Genomic DNA, 14,045 nt, shown 5'->3' with positions numbered 1-14,045 from the left:
ATTTTTTTTTTTTAAATCAACAGTCTGTAAAGCAGTCAGCTTGTCTTCTTAATCTATAAGTTTCTGTGCCCTGCAGGGGGTGGGAGATAAGGCTGATCCCCGCAGAAAGTCCAGGCAGCATGGTGTCCTGAAGCTGGATAAGCCAGATGGGCTGATGACTGACTGCATACCTCACTAGAAGGAACATGCTTATAACTCCTGAGTCTGATGGATCTGTATAGACTGTGTGCTAATTTCTGCAACCAGGGACTGCTGGGACATATAGTTCCGTATCATCTGTGATGCTCTCCAGACAATGGAACCCCCTTTTTCCCCCTTTGTAGATCCTTTTCTGTGGGAATCACTTGCTGCCAGAACCTGTAAGGACCCAGAACTGTTGTGTTCCCAGCGCTCTCCTCAAAGTGTCCTGCCTGTCCTTCCTGCTGTTAGCCCAGAGTCCCCCTTGGGATGTCCTGTCTGTCCTCTCTGCTGTGTGCCCAGATTACCCCTCTGAGCTTCCTTCCTGTCCTCTGTGCTGTGTTCCCAGAGTTCCCCTTGGATTGCCCTGCCTGCTCTCTCTCCTGTGTGCCCAGAGCCCTCGGAGTGTCCTGCTTGCTCTCTCTGCTGTGTGTCCAGAGTCTCTCTTGGAACATCCTGCCTGTATTCCCTGCTGTGTGCCCAGAGTCCCCCATGGATTGCCCTGCCTGTTCTTTCTGTTGTGTGCCCAGAGCTCTCCTTGGAGTGTCCTGCCTGCTCTCTCTGCTGTGTGCCCAGAGTCCCCCTCAGAGCATCCTGTCTGTCCTCCCTGTGGTGTGCCCAGTGTCCCCCCTTGGAGTGTCCTGCCATTCCTTCCTGCTGTCTACCCAGAGCCCTTCTCAGAGTTTACTGCTAGCCTTTTGCTGTGCCATATTCCCACTCCATGGACTGTTACCCCTTGCTTCTGCCCTGAGGATCATCTCCCCTTTCTGTGCCATATAGCTACCAAAGAACTGTTTATCGGTGCTGTGCCCATTGCTACTCTAGGAACTGTTCATCCATGCTGTGCCCATTGCTACCACTTGAAATGTTTATCCGTGCTGTGCCCATTGCTTCCCCATGAACTGTTTATCCTTTTTGTGCCCATTGCTACTCCGTGAACTGTTAAACTATATTTTGTGCTCTTTGCTACATTGTGAACTGCTTTTTCATGACGTGTGCCAACGCCACCCCTCCTGTATACACAAGTCCCCCAATAAATGCCCGCCAGTTGGGTTTCGTTTGATCTGCATTCGTGTGTTCTCTCTCTGCGCTCCAAATTTGTCACTTCATCCTATCAAGTGGCTCCTGCAGGGGAAGTGTTACAAAAGGTAAAATTAAAGAGAAACTCTAATGTGTTACTCATTTATCAGAACATTCAATCAGTCAGTTATACTGATGAATACAGCCCCAGCACCATGGGACACCAACCATATAGGAAATTCACTACCCAACACAGGGAATCATCTGCCTAGGAGAAGCTTGAACTTAGGCAGGCCTGAAGTAAAATAGGCACAACAAAAAATAATTAAACAACAACCTATTGTAGTGTCTGGAGCAAGCATGCATGGAAAATTAACAGGTGCGAGGGTACTGGGGCTTGAATTTGAGAGCAAGTGGGAGTGGTTCTGGAGGAGTCAGAGGAGCAGTGGTAGGCTGACAGGAGTGGGTAAAGGAAATATGTTCTATATTTTTTTTAAATACTGTATATACACATAGAAAAAACAAAACAAAATTGACCCAAAACAGTTATAAACTGTATGAATCATAAATTGACCCCTTGCAACGTAAGATGTTTTTGCAATGTAGCCTTCTATATATTCCATTTGGTTTCTCACTGGAAATATTATTCCTATAGCCTTTTGGAAGAATACCGTGATTTATATGAATTGCAAAGGAGTCGCTTGGAGAAGCAGGTTCTTCACCTCACAGAAGAAAGAGATCTTTGGAGTTCAGCCACATATAAGCTGGCTAGAAAGGTGACTATTGCCAACTACAGACACTCTGGTATGGAAGAAGACGGTGGAAAATGTTGTGCTTGTAGAAGTTATAATTTGATTGCTTTAAATTAATCATATACAGCATATTAGGGCATAAGCATTTGATCTGTAAAAATGTCACTGTGTTCTCTAATTTAGGTAATAGAAGCCAACCAACTACAACTGGCTCGTAAAATGTACTTATGCGAGAAAGCCTGGACAAAGGTGGTCCTGCATTTCCTTGTGCTTCTTGCATCAAATGTAGGTTGAAGTAAGATCTAGGTAAATAAAAAGTGTACTAATGATGTTATTTGCCTCATTGCCTTTGCCTTAAACTAAAAATTCAGCAAAGTAGGTTTCCTATGTTTAATTAGGTTAAATTGTGCTTATTGAAAGTGCAATCCTGGCTTATATATATATTATTATTATTATTATTTTATTTTTTTTTTCAAAATCTTTATTTTCATGTTCAAGACCCACTCAGAACAGATTGGTAGAAAGAAATAAACATACATGACAAATGATAAAGGGGACGCAAATCAAGTTCAGATACTATAGACCTATCCAAATAATTCTACATCACCAACAAACAACCTAGGGAAAACACAATGCCTATAGGTAAACCCCACAGGGGTGTCTGGGTGGGCCTAGGCCACCTCCGAGCACCCTGAGAGGCCAAGCGTCCTGACCCTGTTGCATGAAAGCATTGTATCTAAATAGAAAAAAAAATAGTAATCAAAAAAGAGCAGGTGAATAAGTATCTATGAAAACCCACGAATATTCAAACAGAGATACTCTCACTCCCTCATTGCCAAGAGGAAGAACTTTCCAGAGCAGTTTAATTAATTAACTATGAAAATCCAAGTCTTTGCGCCCATTTCCCCCAGTTTTTTATATTTTAATATTGTAAAATAGTGTTAAAAATTAAAAGAACCACAAATATGCCTGCAAATAGGTTCTTGGTATGTATAGGTTTCTTTAAGTACCAGGAGTTAGAAGCAGGTATTGAAAAAATGTATAGGTAAGTAGAAGTGTCCTGTAATATGATAAAACCGCAAATTGCAAACTGCATCTAGAATAATTAATTGAAATTTTCCTTTCTCTGGATTGCTCGACTTTGCACTTCAAAATCTCTTTCTGCACTACCCTATCAATTAATCCCTGTTGTCTTATTCACTTTTCATGATCCTTGTAGGACACAAAAGACCTTTCTGAAATCCAACAAAGTACCGAAAAATGGCGAGAGCACATGGCCCGCTTTGATCAAGAGGTGAAGCGCAGCGAGGAGTCGAGCAGAGAGAAATTGCAGATTATCTGTAGAGATATGAAGAAATGGCACACATATTTTCAGGAAAAAATCTTGTATGTGAAACTTTTAAACTGATGAGTCTCTTTTTTAAGCAAGGGGAATAGAAAGTGACTCAGATAGGTATTGTCTGTGTTGCATGTACCACCAAACTAGGATTTTTGTATTCATAATAAAATGCTTTTCTTGGAGTCCATTGAGGGACACAGCTTAATGATAATTAAAGCGGTTGTAAAGGTAATTTTTTTTTTTTCTCTAAAAGGAAAAATTTGGTATACTTACCTATTCTGTACAGTGGTATTGCACAGAGTGGTCCCGAACCTCCTTTACTGGGGACCCCTTGCTGTCGTTCTCACCTCCTTCTCTTGGGGCACAACTACTGGGCTTCCTTCCAAGGGGGGTTGCGTGCATCCATAGATACACACAGCGCAGCTCAACCCCACCCCCTGCTCGCTCCTCACAGGATTTAAATGAGAGCAGCAGGAGCCAATGGCTCCCGCTGCTGCCTCTGTGTACTGTGGAGAGAAGAACAGAGACCAACGCTGCTACATATGGGAACAGCACAAGATAGGCCTCAGGTATATACTGTATATAGGGAGGTGGAGGGGAGGGCGATACAATTACTGGGTCATTTTTTACTTTAATGCAGGAAATGCATTAAGGTAAAAAATGTCCTGCCTTTAGAACCACTTTAAGTTATACTGTCACCTACAGAAGAAATGGACAAGGGGAACATATACAAAATGAAGGCCAGCTCTCTTGAGGTTATAAGGTTATATAAGACCTCTCATCTCACACCAGTTTAGCTGTAGCAAGCATACAGTAGAACGATGTGACCCATGATAAATGCTTAAGGGTCCCCACTAAGGCTGTCAAGGTCTCAATAGTTGGATGCCGCTGGCTAGTGAGAGTGCAGGCTGAGGAAAGGTCTGTCCAGACCTAAAGCATGAAACCGCAAAAAGACAGAGAGGGCGCACAGACCTAGTGCATTATATTTAAACCATTTCTTTATTAATGTAATAAATGGTAAATTCTATACTCACAAGATGGCTCTGGTGAAAAGGCTAGTCCTCAAAACGAATTAGCCTAATTGATTTTCACCTTCTCCTACCATATGATACGATGTAATGTGGTTTTAATGCAATGTGCAGTGTGCAATGATGCAATGTGGGCTGTACTATGTGATGCACTTGTTACATTTGTCATCTTGTGAGTATAATACTTTCCTTTTATTACATTAATAAAGCAATGGTTTTAGGATAATTCACTAGTTCTGTGTGCCCTCTTAGTCTTCTTGTGGTTTCAGTTGTCCAGACTTCCCCAGTTTTAAGAAGGCAGCAAGAACAAGTGCATCTATACAAGCCAGGACTGGGATATAGCCTACGTACATTGTATGGGTCCACTACCAAGAGCAGGAGGTTTTTTGTGTTTGTGCAAACCCAAAGTATGCTGCAAAAAAGGGAAGAGATAGCCACCGTACACCTCACCCAGACAGAGTGGTTGTCAGGTAAAATCAGACTCTGCTCGATTCATATGAGGGAAAGAAGGTGTGTTTCTTAATAGACTCTGAGAAAAGGATTTTAAAGTGAGTACAAAAATTTCACTTTATTGTTTTTTGAGGGACACAGCTTGATCGTAATAAAACATCTTAGAGATGTCCAAAAGCAGTCCATGAAACCGAGCAGGCACACCAAATCAAACACAGGTGAACCAGTTCACTAAGAGAAAAACCAAAGGTATAGGAAAACCAAAGCATTAAGCAGCTAATTTTAGAACCTTTCAACCAAAATGAACACCTGCAGAGGCAGACATGTCAATCTTAAAATTTAGAGAACATTCTGTATGCACAGAAGACGATGTCCCAGCCTTACAGAAACACAGAGGATGATGATGAAAAACCCAGAAGTACCCTGTGTTTCTTTGGGATCTCAACTTGGTTTTCTATGCCCTGCAAAAAAGCAAACAGACCAGATGACCTCTCCTGCCAGGTAAACATTCTGGTTTCTATTACATCTGTCAGATGTTTCTCTAAATTAGTTGCTCTCTATTTTAAGGAGCCATTTCTCATACTTTACAAAGACAAGGTTGCTTAACATCAATGACAATCCTTTCTTCCCAAGGTGATATCTTCCACCTTTAATGAGGATATAGTTCTACCAACCTTAGGCCCTGCTCCTAAGTATTCAAAGGAAATTTCTCTTTATTGCCTGGATGTATTCAGAGCCATTAGCATCTACCTCAAAGCTTCAGCTTCCATTAGACAGATGGATTACCTTTTTGTCCTGTCCTCCGGACCTCTGGACATCCTGCTTCCAAGTACACCATCATGCCATAGATAAATAATGTGACTGCTAGAGCTTACACTCTGAATGACACACCTCCACCTATGCTTTTACGTGCCCATTCCAGGGATTGGTGAGAGTTTCTTGGGCATTTCGACACCAGTCTAGCTGTGTAAGACCACCATCTGATCCTCTGTTTATAATTTTATACCTGGCGAATGTCTAATCTTCTGTGGATGCAGCTTTTAGCTGCAAGGTTCTTGCAGCTGCACTTTGAAGTTTGGTCTTTTTGACCCTTGTTGCTGTTGGGCCTGTTTCTGTTTGCCTAGTTGTTGCCCATTCTTCTCATTTGTTGCTTGGGGATGTCCCATGGTCTAGGTGTTTGCCTGTATCCTGTATTGTACTATTAAGATAAGAGACATTTTGACACACCTGCAAATTCCATATATTGGAGTAAAGGACACAGGCCACCCTCCATTCCATTCCTTGGTTACTCTGCATTGTTTGCTACAAAATCAAGGATTCATGGAGTGGGGTAAGGTTACAGGGAAGGCATTCAGTGGGTGTGTCTTCAAAAGCTTGCCAGTGTCCAATAACCTGAAGGTGCAGGCCTATAATCAAGGGTCTATGAATAGTTTGCCTGTGTCCTGTACTGTACTCCAGGATATGGAATATACAGGTAAGTCAAAATTCCTCTTTTAACCACTTGACGACCGCCCACCGCAGATTTACTGTGGTAGGCGACCGCTCCTGGGCAAACCGATGTAGTACTACGTTGCTCGCTCAGGAGACTCTAGGGGGCGAGCGCGCGCTGCCAGCGACGCGCTCCCGCCCCCGCTTGTCAGCCAGGGAGCCAGTGCGTGTGACAGGCAGCTCCGATGGCCGCTGGCCACTCACGATCTCCCCCCGCTGACAGAGAAGGACTGACGGCTGATGTAAACACAGCCGTCCGTCATTCTCCCTGAAGTGATCATAGAGGCTATGTTATCCTGCTATATAGGATCGAATGTCTCTGTAATGATCTCACAAGCCCAACCCCCCCACAGTTAGAATCACTCCCCTAGGCTTACATTTAACCCCTTGATCACTAATAGTATTAACCCCTTCCCTGCCAATGGCATTATTACACTTATATACACTAACAGTGCATATTTTTAGCACTGATTACTGTAGTAATATCACTGGTACCCCGAAAAGTGTCAAAAATGTCAGTTAGGGGTCCGATCTGTCCATCGCAATGTCACAGTCCCACAAAAAATTGCAGATCGTCGCCATTACTAGTAAAAAAAAAAAAAAAAAACAATAAAAATTACATAAATCTTTCCCTTAGTTAGTAGACGCAATAATTTTTGCGCAAACCAATCAAAATACGCTGATTGCGATTTTTTTTTTTTGGAATGTTATATAGCAGAATGTGAAAAATATTGTTTTTTTTTATTTTTTTCAAAATGGTTGCTCTTTTTTTGTTTATAGCACAAAAAATAAAAATTGCACAGGTGATCAAATACCATCAAAAGAAAGCTCTATTTGTGGGAAAAAGGACATCAATTTTATTTCGGTACAGCATTGCACGACCTTGCAATTGTCCATTAAAGTAACGCAGTGCCGAATCGCAAATATAGGGCCTGGTCATTAAGCAGCAAAATCTTCCGGTCCTTAAGTGGTTAACGTGTGCAAAAACCAAAAGCATGGCTCTGGTGGAAACGTAGTTAAGGAGAATTATTTAAATTCTATATGTACAGGAGTAGGATGTCAGTGTTGATATTTGCAGTGTTGGAAGGAGAAATAGCATATTGATTTTAAATGGTATTATCTTACTATTTCTAGTTAAGTGGTTGTTTACTTTGTTAATGCTGATACGTGCCTGCATTTTTGTTCTTTGATTAGTGCAGATTGGAACTACTATGCAGTACCAGATGAAATAGTTGTATCAGTGCTTGATGATCTGAAAAGCTGGGAAAATGTATGTATGTTTTATAATTTCAAACTATACATAGAAATTTGCATATACAAACATGTAAACATACAGTATAATGAAAGAATGGCAGCTATTACTAAAAAGTATTTACAGTTTGTAGCTATTGCAAAAAATCTGTGATCTCCGGTAGAGATGTCTGGACAAAAAGACTGGCTGAACATAATTAGAAATCCTTCAGCATGCAAATTGTAAACTGTTTTGTACATATTACAGTATGTACAGTATGTGGCTGATTGCCTGAACTAAAGTTTTAAAAAAGCAAAAAGTATCCCAATGGATACTGAATATTTTGTTACAGGCAGAACAGGCAAAAGTAATACAAAATTCAACAAAAAAAGAAAACTAATTTGATCTGTTTCTTAATTTGTCACTCCTATGTCACTAGTCAGATACTATATTTCATGCTTTTGTGCAAAATTGGCAACACATAAGGGAAAATCAGATTAATCACTATGACCATTAAAAATCTCAGACTGTATTTTCTATGAGGCTCAAAGTATTATTTTTTCTGATTATCTCTAATTATTATAGTTTTTACAAAAAACGAATTACAGTCCAAGCACCCTGTACCATACAGTGCATCCAGAAAGTATTCACAACGCTTCACTTTTTCCACATTTTTTTATGTTACACTCTTATTCCAAAATTCTACAAATAATACCCCAAAATGACAACGTGAAAGAAGATTGTTTGAAATCTTTGCAAATTTATTCAAAATAAAAAAATGACAAAAAATCACATGTACATACTGTAAGTATTCACAGCCTTTGCCATGGCACTCAAAATTGAGCTCAGGTAGCATCCTGTTTCCACTGATAATCCTTGAGATGTTTCTACAACTTGTTTGAAGTCCACCTGTGGTAAATTCAGTTGATTGGACATCATTTGGAAAGGCACACATCTGTCTATATAAGGTCCTATGGTTAACAGTGCATGTCAGAGCACAAGCTAAGCCATGAAGTGCAAGGAATTGTCTATAGACCTCTGAGAAAAGATTGTATCAAGGCACATATCTGGGGAAGAGTACAGAAAATTGTTTGCAGCATTTAAGGTCCCAATGAGTACAGTGGCCTCCATCATCCATAAATGGAAGAAGTTTGGAACCACCAGGACTCTTCCTAGAGTCGGGGAGATGACCAAGAACCTGATGGTCACTCTGACAGAGCTCTAACGTTTCTCTGTGGAGGGAGAAGAACCTTCCAGAATAACAACCATCTCTGCAGCACTCCACCAATCAGGCCTGTATGGTAGATTGGCCAGGCGTCTGAAGGACTCTCAGACCATGAGAAACATAATTCTCTTGTCTGATGAAACAAAGATTGAACACTTTGGCCTGAATGGCAAGTTTCCTGTCTGGAGGAACCCAGGCATTGCTCATCACCTGGCCAATACCATCCCTACAGTGAAGCATGGTGGTGGCAGCATCATGCTGTGGGGATGTTTTTCAGTGGCAGGAACTGGGAGACTAGTCAGGATCAAGGGAAAGATGAATGCAGCAAATGTATCTTTGATGAAAACCTGCTCCAGAGTGCTCTGGACCACAGACTGGGAGCAGGTTCATCTTCCAACAGGACAACGATCCTAAGCACACAGCCAAGATAACAAAGGAGTGGCTATGGGAAAACTCTGTGAATGTCTAGTGGCCCAACCGCAGCCCAGACTTGAACCCGATTGAACAAGTCTGAAGAGATTAGAGAGAGTCTGAAAATTGGCTGTGCACCGACGCTCCCCATCCAACCTGATGGAGCTTGAGAGGTCCTGCAAAGAAGAATGGTAGAAACTGCCTAAAAATAGGTGTGCCAAGCTTGTAGCATCATACTTAAAAAGACTTGGTGAAATTGGTGCAAAAGGTGCTTCAACAAAGTATTGACCAAAGGCTGTAAATACTTACAGGTATGTACGTGTGATTTTTTTTTTTTAATAAATGTGCAAACATTTCAAACAAACTTCTTTCACATTGTCATTATGGGGTATTGTTTGCAGAATTTTAAAGAAAATAATGAATTTAATCCATTTTGGATCAAAGGATGTGACATAACAAATTGTGGAAAAACCAAAGCGCTGTGAATACTTTACGGATGCACTGTAAGTCAGTAACAGTCACTTTAACACATAATTTGAATAACATTTAGCCTTGTAAACCATATGTTTGATCTACTGTATATGTATTATGTATTTCTTTTTTTCTCTATTTTCTCTTTTTTTTTTTAATCCTCTTTTAAATATACACATAGATGCTGGCTGAAGAACAGCAGCAGTTTGAGGGAAATAGGGTTCTGAGCAGCCAGGAGTCTCTGAAAGCAGCTGCTGACATTCAAAAGGAATGGGCTCAGTTTGGAGAGGAAGTTCTTAGAAGACATCAAGGCTTAGATGGTACACCTTCTCCCGAGCACAAAGCCATGGATGATCTAAATAACACCATAGAGATGCTATGTGAGCAATTCAGGAGAAGAGTGGAAGGGGAAAATGGTAAGAAATCTGAAAGGATGCATACATTGCAGTGGCAGTCCACAGCAGTGGCGGCTGGTGCTCAAAATTTGGGGGGGGGGGGGGGCGCACACGGAAAAATGTAATAGGCATTGCTTTGCGGCAAAAAACGCTGTAAAAAATTGCGTGACTTTGAGGTCGCAAAAGTGTGAAAGGGGCCTTAAGTAATTAAGGTATAGTGTGCCCCCTTTCAATGCAGAGAGACCAGCGTGCCCCCTTTCAATGCACAGAGACCAGCGTGCCCCCTTTCAATGCACAGAGATCAGCGTGCCCCCTTTCAATGCAGAGTGACCAGCATGCCCCCTTTCAAAGCACAGTGACCAGCGTGCCCCGTTTCAAAGCACAGTGACCAGCGTGCCCCGTTTCAAAGCACAGTGACCAGCATGCCCCGTTTCAAAGCACAGTGACCAGCGTGCTCTGTTTCAATGCACAGTGACCAGCGTGCCCCCTTTCAATGCACAGTGACCAGCGTGCCCCCTTTCAATGCACAGGGACCAGCGTGCCCCCTTCAAAACAGTGACCAGCATGCCCCCTTCAAAACAGTGAACAGCGTGCCCCCTTCAATGCAGAGACCACGTACGTGCCCCCTTCAATGCAGAGACCAGCGTACGTGCCCCCTTCAATGCAGAGACCAGCGTACGTGCCCCCTTCAATGCAGAGACCAGCGTACGTGCCCCCTTCAATGCAGAGACCAGCGTACGTGCCCCCTTCAATGCAGAGACCAGCGTACATGCCCCCTTCAATGCAGTGACCAGCGTACATGCCCCCTTCAATGCAGTGACCAGCGTACATGCCCCCTACAATGCAGTGACCAGCGTACATGCCCCCTTCAATGCCGTGACCAGCGTGCGTGCCCCCCATCAATGCAATGACCAGCATACATGCCCCCTTCAATGCAGTGACCAGTGTGCGTGCCCCCTTCAATGCAGTGACCAGCGTGCGTGCCCCCTTCAATGCAGTGACCAGCATAAGTGCCCCCTTCAATGCAGTAACCAGCGTGCGTGCCCCCTTCAATGCAGTGACCATCGTGCGTGCCCCCTTCAATGCAGTGACCAGCGTGCGTGCCCCCTTCAATGCAGTGACCAGCGTGCATGCCCCCTTCAATGCAGTGACCAGCGTGCGTGCCCCCTTCAATGCAGTGACCAGCGTGCATGCCCCCTTCAATGCATTGACCAGCGTGCGTGCCCCCGAGCCAGTGCACTTACCTGGATCATCATCAGCAGCTGCGGTGGTGGCAGCGGCTTCTCTCAGTCCCCCGGCGCGTCTCCTTGAGTCCTCCCGCTCCTGCCTCCTCCTCGGCAAATGGCATGGGGTTTGCCTTGCGGCCAATCAGGAATCAGGTATTAGACCCGCTCCCTGATTGGCCGGCAGGAGGATCCGTGTGACAATAGCGAATTTTCATTCGCTATTGTCACACAATGGGTGGTCCTGGGGCGCACTGCTCTGCGCCCAGGGTCCACCCTTTGCTGCAGCCTATTAGAGCCTCTGGCTCTAATTGGGTGATGCAAAAAAGAAAGCCACATGGAACTCCATGCGTCCGGCGCCCCGCATGTAGATTAGGGGGCCGGACGCATGGATGGGGGGGCGGCGCCCCCAACACACCGGCCGCCACCGGTCCACAGTTTAAATTAGGACTAAACGTGGATTTATCAATAAAGTTCATAAGAATTAATAGAATACATTTCAGTGTAGAGCTACACCTGAAGGAGCAGCTGGATTTAGGGCCTATTTCCCCCCATTACAGCACCCACAGCCGGGCAAACTGTATTTTCAAAGGCTTCCAGATGGCTCAATAAACAGTCTGGGGGTTTTGGTTTTTATTTAGGAACAGTTAACTTGGATGGGGATTGGGGATACATGGTATACCCAGAACTGAAAAAAAAAACATAAACCCCAAACAAACTGGTTGGAAAACCTGCTGGTTCTCTGGCTGCTCTATCCAATCTGTTAACTGTGCTGCACTCCAGTGGGAGTAATATTGCAGAAGCAACATGGAGTAAAAGCTCCAAATGGTTGAGTTTAGGACACAGCAATTGGGTCTAGAGCAGCCAGATGCCTTGCAACTCAGCCAAGGTTAGAGATTTAATGTGCGCCAGGCTGTCTTACTCCACACTTTAGCAACATTTTGTCCCAGGCATGTCAGGTATTGCACTTCACTCTCCCTTCCTTCCCTTAAAGCGGAAGTAAGCACACAGATTTACCAGTTTTAAAAAACAGTTAGCATTCCTGGCTCTGCAATGTCCTTTCCCCTTGATCAGGCAGCAAGCTTTATTAGCATCCATGACACTCTTCAATGTCCTAAAAGGTCAGTCACTGTGCCTCTCTCCCACTCAGGTGCAGGGGAGAGTGGGCTATTAGCATCCTGATTTGTCCTTTCAGAACAGTCTTCATACTGCTCAGCCCAGAAAAAAAGCAGGTCACAACTTCTTCCCTTTGCCCCATTGCCTTAAGGGATTTACAGTTTACTACTTCCAGCTCACTAGGCAAGCTCAGTCGGTCAGAACTACACAATCCCTGTAGTCCACATCCTTTGTACTTTCCTATTGGGTAGAGGGCAGGCTTAACACTGGCTGTACACCGATCCACAATAGGAGTCCTCTCCTTTAGTAAACATGTGGCCAGGTGAAACTGCCGCCCGATTGCCCCCACCCCCCCCCCCCCATACTGACGGCCCCTGTCATGTTTTCTGGGCTCCGCTTGCCCATCTGTGGGCCCGGGACTTACATGACAGGTGCCAGCAGGTAGAGGGGAGGGAGAACAGCAGACACGCATACGCTCTCCTCCCCTACCTGGGTGACCTGGAAAGCGACTTCTTCTATGACATCACTTCCGGGTCAGACTCTGTCACCGGCTAGCATAGCCTGGAAGGGATTTATTGCAATGTGATCTGCATTGCAAAACATTTAGTGGAGCCCAGGAGACATGGCAGGTCTCATTAACCTGAACCTGTCACCTAAAAACCATCACATGGGGGACTATTTGTCCTCTATGTGTTAAAAAAGAAATGTTAAGCGAAGAAAAAATTTTTTTTGCAAAAAAATTGTTACACCCAAGCACATAAATCCTCCTAAAGAATTTTGAGGTCCCCCCCCACATATATGCATGACCGAACTTAAATGCTAGCATCAAGTAAGGCGCCCACATGTGAAAACATTGATTGCGACACACATGTTACATTGTCATTTGTCCCTTTGTTTTATCTAAAATACCTGAATAATTCTGCCAGTTCTTGTGTCCCCCTCTGTGTGCTGACCAGGGTAATCATGGATGCTGAGCCCTGATACCGTGGTCAATTTACGTACCTCCGTCAGGCAGCTATGTTCTGAGTGTCTTTCTCTCCCCTCTCCCCCTCCCTCCTTGCTTGTCAGCTCCAGTCTGTGTCTGCAGAGCTGAGTCCCTCCCCTCTCCTCCGACCTCTATTTCAATGCATTACAAAACACAATGCCTTGTATCATCTTTGTTTTAGCAAGATATACAGCACAGTATGTCAGTTTTTTTTTTTTTTAATGCTAATCCTAAATACCTTTTTCTCTATCGCTCATTGACAGACGTAGTCCTCGGTGATACAGCACCTTCGGGTTATGTTGCCTCCACAGGAGTAGGACTAGACAGGAAATGAAAAATGCTCTGGCCACACCCTAGGGGCAGTCCCAGAGGGTATATCCTCTCTCTCTCTGCCTCAGCAAATCAGTTTTTTTCTGTCTAGTCAGGAGTAAGGACCTAGATACCTTGCTGGGATCTTCGGTCCTGGCAGGATTTTTTTCTTAGAAAATAATTTTTTAAGACAGCTTTTTTTCTCCAGTGTTCCTGTGAGATCTTCAAGCAAGAAAGCTGAACTGGGCGACGGGCGGGATGTTGAGATCCAGTGGTCACCCCAGTTCAGCCTACGAGCGCGTGCAGGCCATAGCTCCGCGCTGGGTCGGCCGCGACATAGTCCCACTGGACGGGGACTGACCCTGCGAGTTAAACGTCTCGCTGAAACGCCAAAGACCATGAGTCACGGCGCCCGTAATGGTCGA

The 14,045-nt window shown here is 44.0% G+C and overlaps 1 protein-coding gene across 1 annotated transcript in view; it reads left to right on the top strand.

The window, feature by feature from the left end:
* AXDND1 (axonemal dynein light chain domain containing 1) overlaps window positions 1-14,045 on the top strand; it is a gene marked incomplete at its 3' end in the record, with an annotated part of 135,843 nt that overhangs the window by 85,973 nt on the left and 35,825 nt on the right. The window contains exons 11-15 of the mRNA XM_082266343.1: window positions 1,853-1,973; window positions 2,133-2,234; window positions 3,169-3,335; window positions 7,449-7,524; window positions 9,774-10,008. Coding sequence (XP_082122469.1) covers window positions 1,853-1,973; window positions 2,133-2,234; window positions 3,169-3,335; window positions 7,449-7,524; window positions 9,774-10,008 — 701 coding nt within the window. The remainder of the gene's footprint in view (window positions 1-1,852; window positions 1,974-2,132; window positions 2,235-3,168; window positions 3,336-7,448; window positions 7,525-9,773; window positions 10,009-14,045) is intronic.

Source organism: Pelophylax lessonae, assembly GCF_965119305.1.
Source record: "Pelophylax lessonae genome assembly, chromosome: 8".
In the NCBI taxonomy this organism is placed as follows: Eukaryota; Metazoa; Chordata; class Amphibia; order Anura; family Ranidae; genus Pelophylax; species Pelophylax lessonae.
Note: the sequence above shows the minus strand (reverse complement) of the source record. Positions and strands in the feature narration are given on the sequence as shown.